The sequence below is a fragment of the Brassica napus genome, chromosome C2, assembly GCF_020379485.1.
Source record: "Brassica napus cultivar Da-Ae chromosome C2, Da-Ae, whole genome shotgun sequence".
Taxonomy (NCBI): domain Eukaryota; kingdom Viridiplantae; phylum Streptophyta; class Magnoliopsida; order Brassicales; family Brassicaceae; genus Brassica; species Brassica napus.
This window is the reverse complement of record NC_063445.1, coordinates 7,670,720-7,693,373: the sequence shown is the minus strand read 5'-3', so window position 1 is coordinate 7,693,373 and position 22,654 is coordinate 7,670,720. Positions and strand designations below refer to the sequence as shown.

Genomic DNA, 22,654 nt, shown 5'->3' with positions numbered 1-22,654 from the left:
CGTAAAAGTTCGTTTCACCTTTCACACATATTCCGTAGTTACTCGTTGCCCGATGTCTCCCATACTCGTATGTGTGAAAGGTAAATCCTCGTGTGAAATACATAGGTGATGTGGTGACCTTTGCAACTGGACCTTGAACCAATTCGTGAAACCATACGGGATAATAAGGATCGTCATAATCAACCTGCAAAAAGCAGTTATTCTTAATTAATATTGAAGTATCAAAACACTTACTTAATTAATCAATGTATGAGATATATTACGTACCTGTGATTTTAACCACTTGACAAAGTGCTTATCTTTACGTGTGTCCACATCAGTTGCAGATATTCCTGGTATTGCTTCTTCAACTTGAGATACAAACATGCTGCAAATTAAACAAATAATCAAGTCATACATAATTAACTTCAATTCATATAATTAACATTCACAAAAATATTTACCTTTCAAAGTAACGGGTCACTGCATCCTCGCAGTTGAGCAGAATATAAGTGTGGGCACTATGTTTATCCTCTTCACATGACCACCATACTTCTTTCGTTTTACCACCAAACCGTGCAATTTCGCAGAAAATGTCAGGAACACCATCAATTGGATATGATGTCGGTACTCCACCATCATCATATCTTCTAGGAACTTTTTCCTCGTACGAACAGTTGGAGCAAAGTAGTATGATGTGAAGTTAGATGTTTCGGCTGTCAAACTCCCCGCAACTATTGAACCTTCCACCTTTGCAAGATTTCTTGCTTTCCCCTTCAAATGTTTCATCTGTCGCTCATACGGATACATCCATCCGTTGTGAACAGGTCCACGAAGCAATGCTTCATACGGTAGGTGGACAACTAGATGCTCCATGACGTCAAAAAATGAAGGAGGAAATATCTTCTCCAGGTTGCACAATATGATCGGAATGTTATGATGAAGTTGTTCGATGACTTCTTCCTTGAACGTACGTGTGCTAAGATCTCTGAAAAAAGCGCCGATGGCTGTATATTGTAAAAGTAATCAAATTAATAACATTTCATAACATATGTATATATATTATAAATTTATAATTACCTGCAAGTGCTTCATGTACATTTGCTGGAATAAGCTCGGCAAAAGCAAATGGAAGTAGTCGTTGCATAAACACATGACAATCATGACTCTTCATTCCGGAGAACTTTTGACCTCGTTCAACACATCTTGACAGATTTGAAACATAACCATCAGGAAACTTAACTTCTGATGCAACCCAGTCAAACAAGGTTGTTTTGGCTTATGATGACAACCGGAAGATGGGAACATGAACGTTTCCATTGCTCTTGATATGTAACTCACTTCTTGAGCAAATATCAGGTAAGTCCATCCTTGACTTTTTGTTATCTTTTGTCTTCCCAGGGACGTTAAGTAATGTATTCATGATGTTCTCAAAAAAGTTCTTCTCAATATGCATGACATCCAGATTGTGGCGTAAGAGAAGATCCTTCCAATAGGGTAGCTCCCAAAATATACTCTTCTTATGCCAATTGTGAGACACACCATACCCATCAGGCATATTTCCAGGAACATGCCAATTTCCTCCAACTTTAACTGTTTCCTGAGCTCCGTAATAATCAATGTCTGCTTCGATCTGCTGGCCGGTGAGATATGGAGGAGGACCGTCTCTGACAATTTTTTTGTGCCGAAACAATGTCTTATTTCTTCTGTACGGATGGGCAAGTGGAAGAAAGCGACGATGACAATCAAACCAACAACTCTTCCTACCATTCTTCAGTTGAAAAGCATCCGTCGATCCAAGACAATATGGACAAGATAATCTTCCATGTGTTGTCCAGCCAGACAACATCCCATAAGCAGGGAAATCACTTATCGTCCACAGCAGAACTGCTCGCATCGTAAAATTGTTTTTCAAGGAACAATCGTACGTCCTCACCCCTTCTGACCACAATTGCTTTAGCTCTTCTATCAACGGTTGAAGAAAAACATCAAGAGACCGTTTTGGATGCTTCGGCCCAGGGATTAATATGGTCAAAAATAGAAATTCTTGTTCCATGCACATATCCGGCGGTAAATTGTACGGCGTAAGAATGACTGGCCACAAAGAATATTGTCTACCAGACATTCCAAATGGACTAAATCCATCGGTGCATAACCCAAGATAGACATTCCGAATATTTGTAGCAAAATCTGCGTGTACCTTGTTGAAATGTTTCCACGCTCTTGCGTCTGATGGATGTGCAACCTCACCATCTCTCTGGACATGTTCCGCATGCCACCTCATCGACGCAGCAGTCCTCTCAGATTGATATAATCTTTTCAATCTGTCTGTAATTGGTAGGTACCACATCCTTTGGTACGGTACCCTATTCCTCCCACGGCCTTGCGGTTTGAATCGTGGTTTTTTGCAGAATCGACACTCTTCTAACTTGTCATCTTCTTTCCAGTAGATCATGCAGTTGTCGATGCAAACATCAATCATCTCCGAAGGCAACCCAAGACTATAAACCAATTTCTGAATCTCATAATAAGATTCAGCAGACACGTTGTCTTCTGGCAAATACTCTTTAAACAACTCCGCCCATGCATCCATGCAATTCTCAGGTAAATTATGATCCGTTTTAATATTCATCATCCTAGCTGCTAGAGACAATTTAGAGAGACCTTCTCTACAACCAGTGTAGATTGGTTGATTTGCAGCATCTAGCATTTCATAAAACCTTTTTGCATCCAAATTAGGTTCTTCTACATTTCCAGTTCCATCAGCTATTGTTGTAGTTGTTTCTAAAAATGCATCACTAATCATATCTTGAACCCTATCATGATCTACCATCTGCTCATGATCTTGATGATAATTATATTCATTATGCAAATGATTCGGTTCTTCACTATGATGACCATCCTCAAAATTATTATTACTACTACTAGCTTCATTTTCCCCATAACCCTCTCCATGTTGATACCAAATGTAGTACTGTGGTGTAAATCCTCTGTTTACTAAATGCTTCCATACAGTTTCACTACGTGCAAATTTTGAATTCTTGCATTTCCGACAAGGGCAGAACATCTTACCGCTTTCCTGTGAGATCGTTGTACAGCCCGCCTGGTGCATGAATGTCTCTAGGCCGCTCAGAAATGCGTTCATCACCCTCCCGTCGGAATCTTTGTGCAAATACATTCAACTCCATAACTCGTAAATACTACCGCCACCGGCCATTTTTTTCTTAGATTTTTTTTTGAAATCTTTTTTTTCGGATTTTTTTTCTCCCATTTGTGTGTTGTGAGGAAGAGAGTTGTGGGAAATGACATATATATAGAGAAATTTTCGAGTTGGGTAGTTGAAATATAACAACGATTTTACAAGGAATATTTTACATGGATTTTACATGGTTTTAACATAATATTTACAACGACTTTACGACGAAATTAGGTAAGTTAAAGCACATTGAATACACGTTTTCACCTAAATATAACGGTAACATGTTTCGTTGTAATGTCGATGTAATGATTACGACGTATTTCTCATTCCACGTACATTCGTCGTAAACTTACATGGAGTTTACGACGAAAACTATTCGTCGTAAATTTACATGGCGTTTACGACGAAAGTTGGATTCCTCGTAACTGCGTTGTAAACACCATGTAAATTTACGACGAAATATTTTCGTGGTAAATGTTCGTTGTTATGGACACGTTTTCTTGTAGTGTATGTACATGAGTACGAGAGAGAATCACCTAATTAACTTTTAATTATTATATATTAATATTAATTATCATATATTTAAATTAATAAAAATCCAATAAATTTAATATTTTCAAATTTACATTTATCATTATTGTATATAATAAAATGCTTACAAAATGCTAAAATATGGTTTTTGAAACAAATATTTCTAAAAAACTGTATGGAGTGAGTATTTGTTCGAATCCGCTAAACAAATCTTCGTATCAAACGTAAACGGCATATTATTATGTTTTAACCTCGTGAAATTGTAGAGTGAGTAACAATCTATTAGGATTGGCACTTCGATTATTTTATCGGTTTGGTTTGGCTAATTCTGTTATAGAATTTTCCAACTGAAGTAAACGATAATTAGTTTGGTTTGGATCGGTTTCTGTTCGGTTTATATTCGGTTTGGTTTGTATTCGGTTTGGTTTGTATTTCAGTCCGATTTAAACGTGTTCTCTTAGTTTAATTCTCTTAGGAGAAATAATATTTTAAAATACGCGGTTATGAAATCGTCATGTTGGTGAATATGAAAAATTAACTATGAAAAGCAAATTCAATATAAAATTGAAATAAAAAACCTTTAAGTTATAATCAAATCACTTAACTAAAGTAAATAGAAAATTAAAAAAAAAACATCATTAATAATGCATTTTAAAAATAAACCATGTAAATTGAAACTAATATAAAACTGAAACAACATCTTAAAAAAACCCGAATTTTTTTTATAAGAACACAATCAAACCAAAATTAGTAAAGTAAATGGAAAACTAAAAGCAAGACATTGTTAATAAAGTTAATAGTGACTTTAGTGTTAGGAATTTTGTAGATAGTATATACTAGTATGTTTAATTCAAATAATAACAAAAACATATTGGTTTTTCGGTTCGGTTAACTCGGTTCAGCTCGGATCGGTTTCGGTTCAATTTGTTCGGGTTGGAAAAATCTTAAACTAAACTATTTGATAATAGACTTTGGTTTGGTTTGGATCGGTTTTGGTTCGGCTTGGTTCGGTTTGACTCGGTTCGGTTTTTTTGCCCACCCATACAATCTATATGGTCTTTGATTCCCAAACTAAAAGAGATCAAGTTGCTGGAGCAAAGATTGAGACATACCTTCTGATCTCATCCCATATCCTAGCAAAACACAAGATGAGTTATTACAATGATTCTGAATTGAATCGTGGTTCTCTAGACTGAAGCGGACAAGCTGAATGTTTGAGTGGTTGGTCAGGAAAGAACAAGACAGTGAGCAGAAATTGACTTGACTTCATCGATTAGTCCTCTTCCAATTATACGGAAAGTTTTGTCTCATTAACGCTCCCTAGTTTCCGGTTTAGTACAGTTCAAAAATCCTCGTACGCCAAAGTAGTAATTTTTTTTTGATCATACTTGGTTCTGGTAGCAAGTAAGTGTAAGCAAACTCTCCAAGCATGGAGAAACATGAGCTTTTGCCTGGTGAATGTGAGTTATCTTCTTCTTCTTCATTGGAATCTCTTTTTTTTGGCCCTTCACCAACTGCAACAACAATAGCTGAATTCCCAATTAGTCAAATAATCCTTTTAAGCGGACAAAAACATAGGAAATTAGGTATATATACTAACCAAGAAGATGAAGAGCAACAATCGTGTCACTCTTAAGTGGTGTATCAAGAACATTGATGGCCTAATAGTATATAACTTTTTGCCTCTACTCGCGGTCCAACGAGATTGCTACGAGGATCATGTTACTACGTTCTTCTATATAAGATATCATTTTTATTGGCCCTTTGTTCCTTTATCTCACTCTAATTAAGGTGGAAATTTTGAGAACGCGATGGTTCTATCTTATACACTTGAAGAAGAAAATAAGTGTCTTTTAGATAGAGTAAGAAGACCAGAGACATTTCGAGATTAATAGAGTGTGGAAAAGGGTTTGATCATACATGAGATAGTCTTTAGCTGTGTGTATGAGTCTTGACGAAGAAGCATAAAGCGCAATAAGCTCAATGATCATTGCATGAGGTGGTCTCTTTTCGGCCGGATCGTTATTTGGCGTATGAAATTTTATTCAACGGTTTGTCCAATGTTGGCCCAAAATTATTGTTAAACAACAAAATGAATACAACTAAAATAGGCCCAAATTAGACCCACGGTGTATCGGGTTTTGAGCCGAATGCCAGAAGATAGCTTGTGAAGTGAGCCTTAATGTTTGAATTTAATAAAATATACTTCCTCCGTTTCACAATACATGATGTTTTACCTATGCACAAAAATTAATAAATTTAACTTTTTCTAAAAAGTGACTTTAAAAATATAATTTAAAAATTATTCAACCAATTATAAAAATGACTGCAAAATCTAATTGGTTACACAGTTTTCAATAAAGTTAAAAAATAATATCTCCTATATATTAATAGAGAAACATTTAAAAAGTTATAACATGTAGTTTGTACTAATTAAAAAAGTGCTGAGTTGCCACGTAATTAGAATGTTAATTTTGTTTTACGTGGCAGCTTGAAAATCAATTGAAAATTTTGTTAGTACAAAATTAAATTGTTAAGGAATGTTATATTATATAACATGTCAATTATGGACCATTCATTTATCAAATTGAAATTATTATATATTCTTTCATTAAATAAAACGTATGAAATTACCTAATATGATTAAGATATATATGACAATTAATAATTTTAAATAATAAAGATTTGCTAACAATTTGTATACTTTCTATCATTTTTTTTAATTATTTATTATTAAAATAAATTATATGATTACATTAATCATATAATAAAAATTTAGATTTTTATTTATATATGTTGAATTTGGAATTTTACAAACCGAGTATAAATTACTAAAACTGTTAAAACTCTCACATATACTTTTGTGATCAAGGTTTAATTTTTTTCTATAATAAGATACAATGAATATAAAATCATATGAATAAATAATTTTATTTTAATAGGTGTTTATGTTAATATATATTTATATATATTTCATATTGTTTAAATTAAAATATACTTCATATGAAAATATATACTTATATTTTGATATATGCGTTGAACATATATTTAAAAGTTAATAGTTTAATTTTGAAATATTCATTGATTTTTTTAAAAAATGATTATAAATTATTAAAACCACTAAACATTTCACATTAAAAAAAATCGCTGGTCTAAAATTTTGTTACACAAATATGCAAATAATCATAAAATCATATGAGTAGAAACCTCATTTAATAAATATTCATATTAAAAGTATACTATATATCTATGTTAATATCATTTAAATTTAATTATATAGCATATACGATAAACAAGATTGATTGTTTTGATTTACTTACCCTAAAATGATTGCGAGTAAACAAGAGCGGTAGTTTGATTTATATGTGCACACCAATTTATTACATAATAGTAACTGATTTCTTAATTATTTAATATATAATTATTATTTTATTATTTCATAATATTTAAAAAAACATAAAATAAGTAATAAATATAAAATATTTATTCTGTACAAGGCGCGGATCTTAACCTAAGTATGTATCTCTTTAATAATTTTAAATTTTAAACTTTTTCTAAATCTCAGGCAAAAAAAACGAAATGAGAATAAACTCAAAATCAATATTTATATCGAGCAATAACCAAAATGAAAAAACAACACAAAAATAAGAAAAATATTGAAGATAGATAGGACTGGCACGTGAACGTAAACTCCTCATAACCATAATTAACTTTTAAATTGCTAAGTCATGATATAAAACCGAACTGGCATAGTTTCATTATAACCAAATAGTAGACATGAGATTCTTCGGCCTAAACGTTAGGTTCTTATGCGATAAATGATTTTGTGACCTAAAATATTTTTAAAAATGAGATCAGGTCATTAGTAAACAAATTATGTAATTAACAAAAAATATTTTAAAAAATTGTTTAAGGGCCAAAAATATTAATTCGATTAGGAATATAAAATTTATTTTTCATACGATATTTCTTAAATAATTTTCATATAAAATCACCATGCGCAAGACGCATGTCTTATCCTAGTAAAATATTAAAACATCATCAATTTTGAAACAATAAATATTTTCTAAAATATCATCTATTATGAAACGGGCGGAGTATATGTTTCAATTAAGACAATTTGAAACTGTGTAACGAAGATGATACAGCTTCTATTTTGAACAGAAGTTTGACTGTTATTTATAAAGGACTTAAAAGTTAATTTATAAATTTAATTTATGAACATAAAAGATCATTCGCCACTATAGTCCGGTGATCATTGAGTTTTTGATCTCTCCTCAGTGTCACGCCAGCATTTTGTGGGTTTCACTTTTAAAAGTGTGAAAAAGTGTCAAACTCATGGCTCGAATCTGGATTATTGAGATAAAAACACCAACATTTATACCACTAAACTAAAGGATATTTTGTACGTTGATGGCCGAAACTAATATATATTTATGAAGATTGAAAACTCTTGCTTCTTCGGTTTTTTCTGTGGGTCGGGCCTACAAAAGTATTACGAGTTTCATTTTTAAATGAGATTTATCACGTTATATGAAAAAGCAAAAATTATTGTTTTTCCATATTGTGAACTGTCTTCGTTTAACATGAGTTAGGGTTCTTTTCATCACTGTCTCAGACAAGTCTGAGTTACAGAGTTGCGTCGTGTGTATGTTCGTAATCTATTTTTTCACCGGTGAACTCTTCATCTCCCCATCTTAAATCGCTTAATCATAAATGTTCCTGATTTGTAGCCCTTATGTAAACCCTATATATATATGATTCTCTTCTTTGATGAACCCAATCGGCATCTCCACAAAGCTCATTGATTCCTCTTATCTTTAACCATCTTCTAGAAAGTCTCTCTCTGCCTCTCCAGTTCCTCAAACCGGCGTATACTCAATCTTCGAGTGTCTCCGTCTTGGTCGTAGTAGTCAGAGCATAGCCTTTAACCTCCTCGCTTCTGAGAGTCCCTGAACTTCAAGAAATGCAGTGAGTTTATGGGAATCACGGTTCTCTTCCTTGATGAAAATGTAAGTTAATCTTCGATTTATCATACTTATTTAATATAATTGTTTTTAATTGATTTCTTGATTATTTGTTGAATAATATTATTTGCAGATTCTGTGATTCTTGGGTTTATTCCCGCCGGACGTGCTAATCATTATATGCCATCTTTGAAAGCCGGTTCCATTGTGAAAGTCGATCGTTTTGAGGTTGCTAGGTGCTCAAGCATGGACAAGATAACTGAGTGATATCTTGCTTATTTGCATTGTTTTAGTCATTCGTTCTTGCACATTTTGATCATCTAGATTAAATCTAGGCATCCTTTAGGTTCCATATTGCATACATAAGTCTTTATTAGGTGTTGGAGCATCCCTTAAAGTTCTTGAAGGTATTTGGAGACATTTGGGCTGTTAAGGAGTAGAAAATGATCATCTTGGCGAAATGGGAATTGGAGCGAGATGCTAAAGCGACCTGATGCACCCGCTCTGGACGAGTGAAGTGTAGAGCGACCCACTGGAGCGAGGTATGACACCCGCTCTGTACCAGAGCGACCTCTCGCAGCGAGGTAGCGTACCCGCTCTGGGCCCAACATCCCGTCGACAACTTTCGAGAAACGGAGCGACCAAGACGGAGCGAGGTGGGTACATCGCGCGTCAAATCCATGGAGTGCGAAGGAAGCCAGGGCGACATCCCGTAGCGAGGTGGCGATCCCGCTGTGAAGCTAGAGCGACCCACCAAAGCTGGGTCACGAACCCGCGCGCAAGATTTATATTTGGTCGATTTTTCATGTTTTGCTGGGCCTTCTCAGTCTTGTTTTTGAGGCCCACTAGGTTTTTAGAAGTCCTATAAATACTCTCTAAACCTAATGTTAGGATCTTATCTTGCTTTCTATCAAATCAAAGATCACTTTTGAGTGAAAGATCTAATCTTGATCATTATCTTTTGTGATTGCTTGATTCCTTTGATCATTAATCATGTTTAGACTTAGATCAACTAATGATTTAGTGTCTACCATGATAATGAGTGAGTAGTCATCTTTGGATTCATGGGTTAGGATGATTAAGTGAAGATCTAGAATGTTTAGAGTAGATTAATATGTTTCCTTGCTTGATTGAGTGATCTTAATGCTAATCTAGAGTTGGCCAATTTGGATTAGACACCTAGACATTTTATTGCCCGGAAGGTGTTCGATGAAATGTCTGAGCCAACTCAACATGCTCTTAGCTTACCCTACCAAAGGGATTTGATGTTAGGAGAGTTTAGAAAGTTGAATGATATGTTCTTAATGATTGCTTGATTGACACAAACCAAAGGAATTTGATGTTTGATCATGAGAGTAAATGAGCTTTTATCTTGGAAGAGAACTTGCTTAGAATTGTTATCTAGACTTAGGAAATGTGTTAATTGAAACCTTGCCATTTTAGATTTAATCTTAGTCATCTGAAATCAAAATCTTATACCCATGTGTCCTCCTTATTCCAATTGATTGAAAGTTGTTGTTTAGTAGTGTTAGAACCTTGTTAGCTTGATTGAATCACCTCATCACTTGATTGCATTTAGATTAAGTTTGAACTTGCATTCTCTTTGCATCAAAATACTTAGAAATGGATTGACATCTTAATTACTATAAGATTTGATTATTGGACCCTTGAAAAGTCCATTTCAAATTTGGCGCCGTTGCCAATTCTAAGTTGATTTTGAAATTGAGATTTGGTTCTTGCTTGAGACTAAATCTAAGTTAATACTTATATCTAGTTACTGATTCTCTTTCCTAGCCTTTTGTATCTCAGGTGCATGAACTTGCGGAGTAGAGATCCAACAGACCTAGTTCCAAGAGTTGAAGACATTAGAGCACTTGAAAGGGAGATTGTAAGGAGGAGAAGAGAAGAACGGCAACAGGCTCACTTAGACAGATTGGAGTTTGTGATGGATCAACATCAGAATCAGCCTCAAGATGGAGAAGGTAATGGCCAAGGAGCTGACAACCTTAGGCCACAACACCAACATCGCCAAGATAGAGCTATTGGAACCCATGATGAGCCCAATATCCATGGGCATAGAGCTGGCATTAGAGCACCAGCTGTGGAAAACAACAACTTTGAGATCAAATCAAGCTTGATAAACATGATCCAGAGCAACAAGTATCATGGTCTTGCCTTGGAAGATCCACTAGACCACTTGGATAACTTTGATAAGCTGTGTGAAACTACAAAGATCATTGGTGTCTCTGAAGATGCATTCAAGCTAAGGTTGTTTCCATTCTCTTTGGGAGACAAAGCTCACAGATGGGAGAAGAGCATTTCAAGAGATTCAATCACCACATGGGATGAGTGCAAGAAAGCTTTCCTCACCAAGTTCTTCTCTACTTCAAGAACTGCTAAGCTAAGGAATGAAATCTCTGGATTTCATCAAAAGAATCTTGAAGGCTTTGGGGAAGCATGGGAAAGGTTCAACAGCTACATCTCTCAGTGTCCTCATCATGGCTTCAATATAGAGAGTTTGTTTAGTACTTTCTACACAGGTGCTTTGCCCAAGTTTAGAAGCCAGCTTGATACTGCTAGCAATGAATTCTTCTTGGGGAGAAGTGAGGCAGATGCTTTGGAGCTTGTAGAGAATATGGCTAAGAGTGATTCAGGCTACAGTGTTGACCACGACAGGAGCAATAGAGGCATTGGAGGAGATGATCAGAACACAAAGAGAGAGTTGAAAGCTCTACAAGAGAAGATGGATTTGCTTCTCTACAACAAAGCCAAACAAGAGAAGGTCAACTTTGTTGGTGATCATAGACAAGAAGAGCTGGTTATGGTTAGTGAAGTTGATTGTCTAGAAGGTCAGGAAGAGTTGTGCTTTGTGAATGCTAATGGGACATGGTACAAAAAAGAGCCTAATTTTCAGTACAACAACTACCAACAAAAGCCCTTCTACAACAACCAACAAGGTGGTTACCAAGCTAGGGAAAACTACTCTCAAGGCTTCTCCTCTAAAGGAAATCAGTCTACACAAGGCCAAGCCGTATCTTCTACCTCTGCTCCACAAGAGAGTAGCACTGATGCAATGTTGAAACAGATCTTGGAGTCCCAAACTAGAAGTGAGAAGAACATTGGATATGAGCTGAAGAACCTTCACACCAAAGTTGATGGAAGCTACAATGACCTCAACAACAAGTTTCTACAACTCTCCTCTCACTTCAAGACTTTGGAGAATCAGTTTGCCTCTATGCCTTCAACCTCCAAGAGCCCAATGGGATCTCTACCAGGAAAATCAGAGCAGAATCCCAAAGAGTATTGCAATGTTATCATCTCTACTACTTCTGAGATTGAGTTGAGTGATCATGAGAAAGAGGAAAATCAGATTGAAAGACTCATATATTGAACATAAGTTGTTGCCAAGGTTGAAGCACAGATTGTGGAGAAGGTTGAACACAAGATTGTGGAAAGGGTTGAGATACAAACTGTAAAGAAGGTTGAGGGAAAGGTTTTGCAACCAGTTAGACACAAAGCTGAGAAAACGGTTATTGGGAAAGCTGTCACGCAATTGAAACAGGTTCAGCTAGAAGAAGCTCATGTGGTTGAGCAATCACCTTACGACAAGCTCCCATTTCCACAAAGATTCCTCACTAAAGCTCAAAAGAAGGTGATCTCCAAGTTCAGAAAAGACATGGGAGATGTAGGAGTCAAGCTTCCACAGATATCGAATATGCATGATGCTCATGTCCAAATGATGCTCATCAAGGACATTCTAGCTCACAAAGAAGAAGTAGGAGAGCTCCTAAACATCTCTACTATGCAGCTTGATCCACCAGTCACACCAAAGTTTATTCCAAAACTAGAAACCCAAGGGAAATTCACATTGTCTTGCTTCCTTGGTAAGTTCACACTTGATGATGCTCTTGTTGATTCTGGTGCAAGTGTGAATGTGATCTCAATGGAGATGGTGAAGACTCTTGGGATTGAAAACATGGAGCCAAATACATCTTTACTAATGTTTGGGGACTCCTCTTCTACAACCCCAATTGGTCTCATCACTACAAGAAAACACATGCTTAACGACGAAATTTAACGAGGAAAAACAATCCTCGTAAATTTACGTCGAGTTTACGAGGAATTTAAGTGAAAACCTAAAGTCATCGTTATTTCCTCGTAACGTAACGACAAAAGTGTTTCGTCGTAAAGTGGATGTAATTTTACGAGTATTTTACGAGGAAAAACTATTTCCTCGTAAATACGACGTAAACTTTGCGTGTTATTTACGAGGAAATTGTTTACGTGTATTTAGCGAGGAAATTTTTGAACCCACCAACTTTGTAGGTGTTACACGTTTTTTTTTGCCACCTAATTAATTTTTGTCGTATATGCATAGAGATGCTAACGGGAGAGTGACGAAAGAATACCTTGCGGATTTGGAGACATTTATGCATCAAGCAGATTCAACACCGCTCGCCCAAGAAAGTGGTAAGATGTTCTGTCCTTGTCGGAAATGCAACAATTCGAAACTGGCAAACCGTGAAAATGTTTGGAAGCATTTAATAAATAGAGGTTTCACGCCAAATTACTATATCTAGTTTCAACATGGAGAAGGTTTTAATTATGATCAGAACGAAGCTAGTAGTAGTAATAGCAATTTTCAGGAAAAAGAACCGGTTGATCATCATTTGCATAATGAACATAGTTACCATCAGGAGGAGATGGTAGATTATGATAGGGTTCATGATATGGTAGCTGATGCATTCGTAGCTCATGATGAAGATGAAGAACCTAATATAGATGCAAAAAAGTTTTACGAAATGTTAAACGCGGCGAATCGATCACTTTACAGTGGTTGTAGAGAAGGTCTCTCTAAATTGTCGTTAGCTGCTAGAAAGATGAATATTAAAACTGATCACAATCTACCTGAAAGTTGCATGAACGAATGGGCGGACTTGTTTAAAGAGTATTTGCCGGAAGACAATGTGTCTGCTGATTCTTATTATGAGATTCAGAAACTGGTTTATAGTCTTGGGTTGCCTTCGGAAATGATAGATTTTTGCATCGACAACTGCATGATCTATTGGGGAGATGATGAGAAGCTAGAAGAATGTCGATTCTGCAAGAAGCCACGATTCAAGCCGCAAGGACGGGGACGTAATAAGGTACCGTACCAAAGGATGTGGTACCTACCAATTACAGACAGATTGAAAAGATTGTATCAATCAGAGCAGACTGCTGGAAAGATGAGATGGCATGCCGAGCATACTCAGACGGATGGTGAGATGACTCATCCATCAGATGCAAGAGCCTGGAAACATTTCAACAAAGTACATCCGGATTTCGCTAGCAATATCCGGAATGTGTATCTCGGATTATGCACAAATGGATTTAGTCCGTTCGGAATGTCAAGGAGACAATATTCATTGTGGCCAGTCTTTCTTACTTCATACAACCTGCCACCGGAGATGTGCATGCAACGGGAGTTACTATTCTTGACCATATTAATACCTGGTCCGAACCATCCAAAAAGGTCCTTGGATGTTTTCCTACAACCACTGATAATAGAGTTGAAGGATTTGTGGTCAACAGGGGTGAGAACGTATGACTGTTCAACGAAGACGAATTTTACGATGCGAGCGATGCTTTTGTGGACCATAAGTGATTTTCCTGCCTATGGGATGTTGTCTGGATGGACTACACATGGGAGATTAGCTTGTCCATATTGTAATGGAACGACAGATGTGTTTCAACTGAAGAATGGTAGGAAGACAAGTTGGTTTGATTGTCACCGTCGATTTCTTCCCATTGGCCATCCTTACCGAAGAAACAAGAATTTGTTTAGGCACAAAAGGGTTGTGAGAGACACTCCTCCTCCATATCTAACTGGAGAACAAATTGAAGCGCAAATCGACTACTACGGAGCTAACGAAACAGTTCGTTGGGGTGGTAATTGGCATGTCCCTCGTAATATGCCAGATTCTTACGGTGTTCATCACAACTGGCACAAGAAGAGTATATTTTGGGAGTTGCCATATTGGAAGGATCTTCTTCTGCGCCACAACCTCGATGTGATGCATATAGAGAAGAATTTCTTTGGGAACATCATGAATACAATATTGAATGTCCCAGGGAAGACAAAAGACAACATAAAATCGTGGTTGGAGTTGCCGGATATTTGCTCAAGAAGCGAGTTACATATTAAAAGCAATGGACAAGTTCCCGTTCCGATATTCAGATTATCTTCAGAAAAAAAGTCGGTGTTGTTCAACTGGGTGGCATCAGAAGTGAAGTTCCCCGATGGGTATGTTTCAAAAGTTCTCCGGGATGAAGAGTCATGATTGTCATGTATTTATGCAACGATTACTGCCCTTTGCATTTGCGGAGCTACTTCCAACAAACGTACATGAAGCATTTGCAGGTACGTAGTGTATTATATCACAATAATTTACAAAATAATATATGACTAACAATGTGTTTAATTTTTTTTTGAATATAAAAGGCATTGGAGCATTTTTCAGGGATCTGAGCACACGCACTCTTAAAGAAGAAGTTGTGGAACAGCTTCAGAAGAACATTCCCATCTTATTGTGCAACTTGGAGAAGATATTTCCTCCCGTATTTTTTGACGTCATGGAGCATCTAGCTGTCCACCTCCCATATGAGGCATTGCTTCGTGGACCTGTACATTACGGATGGATGTATCAGTATGAGCGAGCCATGAAATATTTGAAGGGAAAAGCAAAGAACCTCGCCAAAGTTGAAGGTTCTATAATTGCTGGAAGTTTGACGGAAGAAGTTTCTCACTACACATCGTACTACTTTGCGTCAAAAGTACGTACCCGGGGAAGAGCTCCAAGAAGATATGATGATGGTGGTGTTGCGCCAACATATGCAGTTGCTGGTGTTCCAGACATCTTTAGCCAGATTGGGCGACTCGGTGGGAAGTCTAAAGAGGTTTGGTGGTCGAGTGAACAAGACGCTCATAGTGCACACACCTATATTCTACTCAATTGCGAAGATCCATTGATGCGTTATTTTGAAAGGTAACATATATTGACACTTCGAAACACATATAAGTATAATTAATTGTATAATTGCGAGAGATTCATTCCTATAAAATGTGATTTTACAGCCTATTTGTTTCTCAAGTCGAAGAAACATTTCCTGATATATCCACAAGTGACGTAGACATAAGGAAAGATCAACACTTCATTAAGTGGTTGCGGAATCAGGTATTAACTCAAACTCTTTTTTCATACATGATCTGTATTTCATTAACATTCTCTTTATTTTTGCAGGTTGATTATGACGACGACGATGCAGATTATCCTAAGTGGTTACACGAAGTAATTCAATCTCCACTTGTAAAGGTCACCACATCACAGATGTATTTCACACGAGGCTATACTTTTCATACATATGACTATGGTAGGCAGCGGGCGACCAGTAACTATGGAATATGTGTGAAAGGGGAAACAGATTTCTACGGGATCTTGACGGAGATTATTGAAGTCGAATTTCCAGGGATACTGAAGCTGAAATGTGTCCTCTTCAAATGTGAATGGTTCGACCCCATCGTCAACAGAGGTGTTCGGTCTAACAAATTCGGTGTAGTTGATGTCAACGGTGGACGAAGGTACAACAAATTCGAGCCTTTCATCTTAGCTTCACAAGCAGACCAAGTTAGCTTCCTTCCATACCCTCGGATGAGAGATTCAGGTATAAATTGGTTAGCAGTGATCAAAGTTACACCTCGAGGACGAATCATCAGTGGAGAAGAACCACCATTGCAAGAAGAACAGATAAATGAAGTCGAGGAACCTGAACAAGAAATTGATGACATCCTTCTCATTGATCCGCATAATCACGAGTACGAAGATCTTACCGATGATGTCACAGACGAAGCTGTTGAAGACGAGTTTAATGAAAATGATGATGTTTCTAGTGATGACGAGAATGTCGATGTATCTGATTGATGTATTTGTTTTATGAATAAGATGAGGGAGTTTGTTTTATGAATAAGATAATGTGGGGTTTGTTTTATGAATAAGGTAATGTGGGAGTTTGTTTTATGAATAAGCAAATGTGGGAATTGTGGTTTGGAATGGAAATAAAGATGGGGTTTGGAATATATTAAGTAGAAAATAAGGAATATGGGGTTTGGGGTTTGGGGTTTCGGATTCTAGGGATTTAAACATAACACTCGTTAATTCCACGTAAGCACAAATCGTCGTAAAGTCCTCGTAGGTCAACGAGGACATAACGACGAAATATAAAAATAAAGAACGCGGGACTCGTTAATTTCACGTAGGATGAAATCGTCGTAAATACAACGTAGGATGAAATCGTCGTAAATACCACGTAGGATGAAATCGTCGTAAATACCACGTAGGATGAAATCGTCGTAAATACCACGTAGGGTGTAATCGTCGTAAATACCACGTAGGATGAAATCGTCGTACATATCACGTAAGACAACGAGGAAATAACGACGAAACTTAAAAATAAAGATGGGGTTTGGAATATATGAAGTAGAAAATAAGGAATATGGGGTTTCGGGTTTGGGGTTTCGGGTTTCGGGTTTGGGGTTTTGGGTTTCGGGTTTCGGGTTTCGGGTTTCGGGTTCTAGGGATTTAAACATAACACTCGTTAAAAATAACGACGAAACTTAAAAATAAAGATGGGGTTTGGAATATATGAAATAGAAAATAAGGAATATGGGGTTTCGGGTTTGGGGTTTCGGGTTTCGGGTTTCGAGTTTGGGATTTCGGGTTTCGGGTTTCGGGTTCTAGAGATTTAAACATAACACTCGTTAAAAATAACGACGAAACTTAAAAATAAAGATGGGGTTTGGAATATATGAAGTAGAAAATAAGGAATATGGGGTTTCGGATTTGGGGTTTCGGGTTTCGGGTTTTGGGTTTGGGGTTTCGGGTTTCGGGTTTGGGGTTTCGAGTTTGGGGGTTGGGGTTTAGGGGTTTGGGGTTTGGGGTTTTGGGTTTGGGGTTTCGGGTTTCGGGTTTCGGGTTTGGGGTTTCGGGTTTCGGGTTTGGGGTTTGGGGTTTAGGATTTCGGGTTTCGGGTTTCGGATTCTAGGGATTTAAACATAACATTCGTTAATTCCACGTAAGCACAAATCGTCGTAAAGTCCTCGTATGATGAAATCGTCGTAAATACCACGTAAAAGGATTTAAACAAAACACTCGTTAATTCCACGTAAGCAGAAATCGTCGTAAACACCACGTAAAAGGATTTAAACATAAAACCCGTTAATTCCACGTAAGTACAAATCGTCGTAAATATCTCGTAGTGTAAAAACAAGAAAAAAAAAAGAAAAGGAGAGAAATACCAGATTAACATGTGACAAGACTTCCAGCAATTATAATACGTAAGTCTCGCCCACATTAATTCTAATATCTTCTCCTTTTCCTATTTTTTTCAAATATTTATAATTTGAATAGGATTTTGCTGAGGAATGTGATTTGAGATAAGGTGTGATTTGAGAGTTTGTGTGTGGTTTGAGAATGAGAGTTGTGGGTATATTTATAGGAAAGCAAGCCTCGTTAATTCCTCGTAAGCTAAATCGTCGTTAATACCTCGTATAAAAAAACACGGGCCTTTGTGATTCCTCGCAATTTCCTCGTAAAAAAAACACGGGCCTTTGTAACTGCTCGTGATTTCGTCGTAAACTTACGAGGAATTTGCGACGATATGTAATCTTATATATACACCTGAGCGCTCACTCTTTCTTTCCTCTCTACTTCTTCTCTACTTCCTCTCCATTTCGTAGCAATGGTAAGCCTCTCTGATTCCTCTCTAATTTGGTTAGTTTAGGATAGATTAGGTGGTTAGTATAGGGAATTTAGATAGGTTTGCGGATTTTATGTTATTTAGTGTTGATTAGGTGGATAATGTTGGGAAATATATTGTTGATGTTAATTTTAAAATTTTAATTTTTTCCCCCAGGTTCGAAAAGGAAGACTTACTACCCATTACAGAGAGATCTTCGGTGAGCCGGGTAGTCGTTTAGACCCGGCCTCTTCTTCCGCTCCCGGTTCTTCGGGTCAGGAGACTGTCCCCGAGACTCAGTACACTCAGAGAGTCTCTGGGTCTACTTCTTCTAGTGCACCATCGGCTCCTCATGTGCCTTCCTCGATGGCTCATCCGACGATGCCTCCTCCTGTGCCTCCTCCGATGGCACCTCCGATGGCCGCCGATATTCATCCTGATTTGATGGTGCCTCCGAGTGCTCCTTACTCGCAGTACACTGTAGAGGACATTCTCAGTCTGCCAGGCAGAGAAGGTTTACCAGTCATCGACCCAGACCGACTGGACGGAACTTTGTGGTATGTCGCATTAATTTTTTTTTAATTCGTTTAAATTTCTTTTATAACATTAAAAAATAATTTATATTTTAAATTTGTATTTTCCAGGTGGGGAGTTGACAGATGTCTTGCATCGGACGTAACCGACACGATCAAGGGTTACTTCTCCATGCCACATCCAAACTGGAGTAAGATGCTTCACTACGTCAGAAAGACGTGGTTCAAAATTTACGCTGTAAGTTTCTATTAATTAATTATATATACTTTAATTTTTTCATGATTTATATATATACTTTCTAAAAAACTAATTGTTAATTTATTTTTTCCAACAGGAAAAATATAATTGGGCTTTGGGGATCTCTGAGAGGGTGAGGAAGAAGTTTAACGCGAAGGCGAAAGCTCGCTTGTTGGACACGGTCTCCAACTGGAAGGGTGACTGGATCGTGAAGGGGTATGAGTGTGGCAAACCCGCTGAGCTCACCACGGATGTGTGGGATGGCCTCATCCGTTATTGGCGCCTTCCTGATTCAATTAGAATCGCCCAGGCTTGCTCTAACTCCCGTAACACGGTCGATGAGCACGGAAACGGGCCGATGCTTCACATTACGGGCCAAAAACCCCACGCCGGTGTCCGTTTGGAAATGGTAATTAAATATTTTATTAAATAATTTTTTTAATATATATATTTTATTCTAACTTTCTTAAATTTTTTTTAGGCCAAAGAGACGGGACATCTCCCGTCTCTTATGGAACTTTACGAGAGGACCCACAAGAACAAGGCGGGTGTATTTGTAGATGGCAAGTCCGAGCAAATCTACAACGACGTAGTTGCTCGGGTTGAAGACCGCCAGACTCAGCTGACCCAGCAGTCTACCGACGGATTACCCGTCACCTTATCCACACTTGAAGTGGATAAGATTTACGAGGAGGTAAATTTTCAAAAAATTTAATTTTTTATTATTCATTTAATATAACTTTAAATTTTTACTTACAATATTTATTTTTGTTTTTAAGGTTGTCCCTAACAAAAAAGGACGGACGTTGGGGATTGGTTCCGTCAACGATGTTCCGAGAGCGACATCGTCTTATGGTCAGCGACGGGATGATGAAGTCACTGAGCTGCGTAGAGAGTCCGCTCAGCTGCGTAACGAGTTGACCGCGACAAAATCTCGTATGGGTGGAGTCGAGGGCTTCTTCGACGTTATTGCGGCCACAAATCCGGAATGAGAGTCCATGTTGAGGAACATGCGACAACAACATCCCATTCAAGGCGAGTCATCCGACGTACATAACGAGGCGGATGTTACGAGGAGGAGTGATGAATTCTACCAGGCGATGAACGACCCTTAGTTTTTTTTTCGATTGTTGTATTATATAAATTCAAAACTTATTTATATATAAAATATTTTCATATTGATTTATTTTTATTTTAAATTTTAATTTATTATTAAATTAAATAATTTTAATTATTTTTTAATTATATTTTTAAATTCTGTAAAATAATAAAAACGAAGTAAATTCGTAGCTAATATACGACCTCTTTACGTGGAAACCTTACGAGGAAATGACGAGAAATAGTAAACGAGTATTTTACGAGGAAACATTTACGAGAAAATGTCGAGGAAAGATAAACGAGTATTGTACGAGGAAATCCTTTCGTGGTTGTTACGTGTATTTTGCGAGGAAACGCTTTCAAGGTATTTACGTGTAGATTACGAGGAACTCGTTTCGAGGTATTTACGAGGAAATATAGCGACGTCCTTACGTGGAATATTGACGTGGTCTTTACGACAAAAAGCTCTACTTCGTCTTTACGACGAAATATATTCCTCGCTAAGTTACGACGAATTAGCGAGGAAATTACGACAGATGAGTAACGAGCAAACGCGCTTCCTCGCTAATTCGTCGTAAAGCCTCTTTTACGACGAACTAACGAGGAAAACCGCCCTCGTTAAGATTAAGTTTTCTTGTAGTGCATCAAGGACTTTCTTTTGAAGATTGGAGCTTGCACCATTCCTATTGACCTCACTGTTTTGAAAATGACAACTGATAAGAGAGTCCCATTGATCTTTGTCACACCATTTCTCACAACAGTAGGAGCTTGCATTGACTTTGCCAACAAGAAGGTCACACTCTTCAATGTGAACAAAGTTGTCTCCTACCCAATCAAGTCTCAAATTATGAATGTTGATTATTGTGGAACCATCACTTGTGGAGAACCTTCCATTGAAAAGATTAAGGATGAAATGGTTGTTAGTGAAAAAGAAGGTCTTGATGGAGAGTCCTCTAAAGACTGCTACAAAGGAGGAGGTGGGTAGAGCCACAAAGGCTGCTCATGACAAGAAGAAGATGATGAAAGAACCTCACCCTCCACCTCTTGATAAGATGCCACGCACTCTCACTCTTCACCCAATGAAGTTCAAGGATTGAGCTATTGAGTACAAGATCAAATGCAAGGAATAGTCTTCACCATTCTCAAGTGCAAAGGCCATAATAACTCCACATCTCCAAGATGATCGAATCAAGCTTCAAGAGCTTCTCTCTCAAGTCCTCACCATCACTCTTGAAGGTGAGAAAGATCCTCCTCTGCACTAGCCAAAAGGGAACAAAGTCAAGCTAGAGACTTAAAACAAGCTCACTTGGGAAGAAATCCCATGACTATCCTTGTACATATTTCTTTTTAGGACTTTCTGATCAGTTGATCGAGTTCACATCAAGTTTGGTGGGTAAAATCGGTCTCCAGCAGGTTGAAGGATCAGTTTTCAGTTAAATTGCACTAGAGCAAGGTGTGGCAGCAGGGTGAGCACGTCGCGCTGTAAATTGGTCGACTCGAGGCATCTCAGCGCGGGGTGATGCAGCGAGGTCTGGAGGTCGCTCTGCGTGTCGACAGCTTGAGCTTACCTGGAGCGAGCTAGTGGTGCGAGGTGATGAAACCGCGCGTCAAAACTAAAAAATGGAAGCCAAAGTTGGCGCGGGATGATGGCAGCGGGGTACTGAAGTCGCTCCTTAATTACAGAATATGTCGACGGTTTCAGAGCGAGGTGATGCAGCGAGGTCTGGTACTCGCGCGTCAAAACAGAGTTTATAATCGAGTTTGGAGCGGGGTGATGCAGCGGGGCACAGGAGTCGTGCGTTAAAATCAAAAAAATATAATCGAAGTTGGAGCGGGGTATGGCAGCGAGGTACCGAAGCCGCTCCACGACTGCCCAGGTATGACTTCTTGACCCGAAACCCGACAATGAGGAGGTTACCAGCGAGCCTCAAGCATACTTCACTACTTTCCCAGATGACACCGGAGACGAGGCCACGGCCTCTTTCCCGGATGCTTAGACAGGTACTCCATCACCTTTCCATTGTATATACCAGTTTTTCTTTGCATTTATTCGTTCTTTTGGGTATCTCTTTCAACTTATTAACACAGAGAATATGTGAACTAAGTTTGGGGAAGGTACCAAGTATTTGATCATGTTTGCTTTGATGATATTGCATTGAGTCTTGCATTGTACATACATATTTGCATAGAAAAACCAAAAAAAAATTGAAAATTTTGAAAACACACAAAAAGAAGCATGTAGTTGCGTCACTTGCATTTTTAGGATTGAGTCTAGAGTATATAGGTTGCATTCATGAATAGGAAGAAACCTTGTAAAGAACACATGTCTAGAACT

The 22,654-nt window shown here is 37.7% G+C and overlaps 1 protein-coding gene and 1 non-coding gene across 2 annotated transcripts; one reads left to right on the top strand and one right to left on the bottom strand.

Moving 5' to 3' along the window:
- Positions 1 to 10,489: 10,489 nt before the first annotated feature.
- LOC125582144 lies at positions 10,490 to 21,304 on the top strand. Its single transcript, XM_048748675.1, has 5 exons — positions 10,490 to 10,944; positions 11,068 to 11,500; positions 11,612 to 11,986; positions 12,086 to 12,586; positions 20,984 to 21,304. The coding sequence occupies exons 1-5, from the start codon at positions 10,490 to 10,492 to the stop codon at positions 21,302 to 21,304; spliced, it is 2,085 nt and encodes a 694-aa protein (XP_048604632.1).
- On the bottom strand, positions 11,075 to 11,181 carry LOC125582598. The gene has a single exon (XR_007320055.1). It is a non-coding gene; the product is annotated as a small nucleolar RNA R71 (small nucleolar RNA).
- Positions 21,305 to 22,654: the final 1,350 nt, after the last annotated feature.

Bases quoted from the DNA above. Each gene is read 5' to 3' on its own strand.
- LOC125582144 (XM_048748675.1), top strand. From the start codon at position 10,490: ATGAACTTGCGGAGTAGAGATCCAACAGACCTAGTTCCAAGAGTTGAA. The intron at 11,501-11,611 runs GTTAGTGAAGTT...TACCAACAAAAG, and splicing joins GACAAGAAGAGCTGGTTATG to CCCTTCTACAACAACCAACA. The intron at 11,987-12,085 runs GTTATCATCTCT...GTTGTTGCCAAG, and splicing joins ATCCCAAAGAGTATTGCAAT to GTTGAAGCACAGATTGTGGA.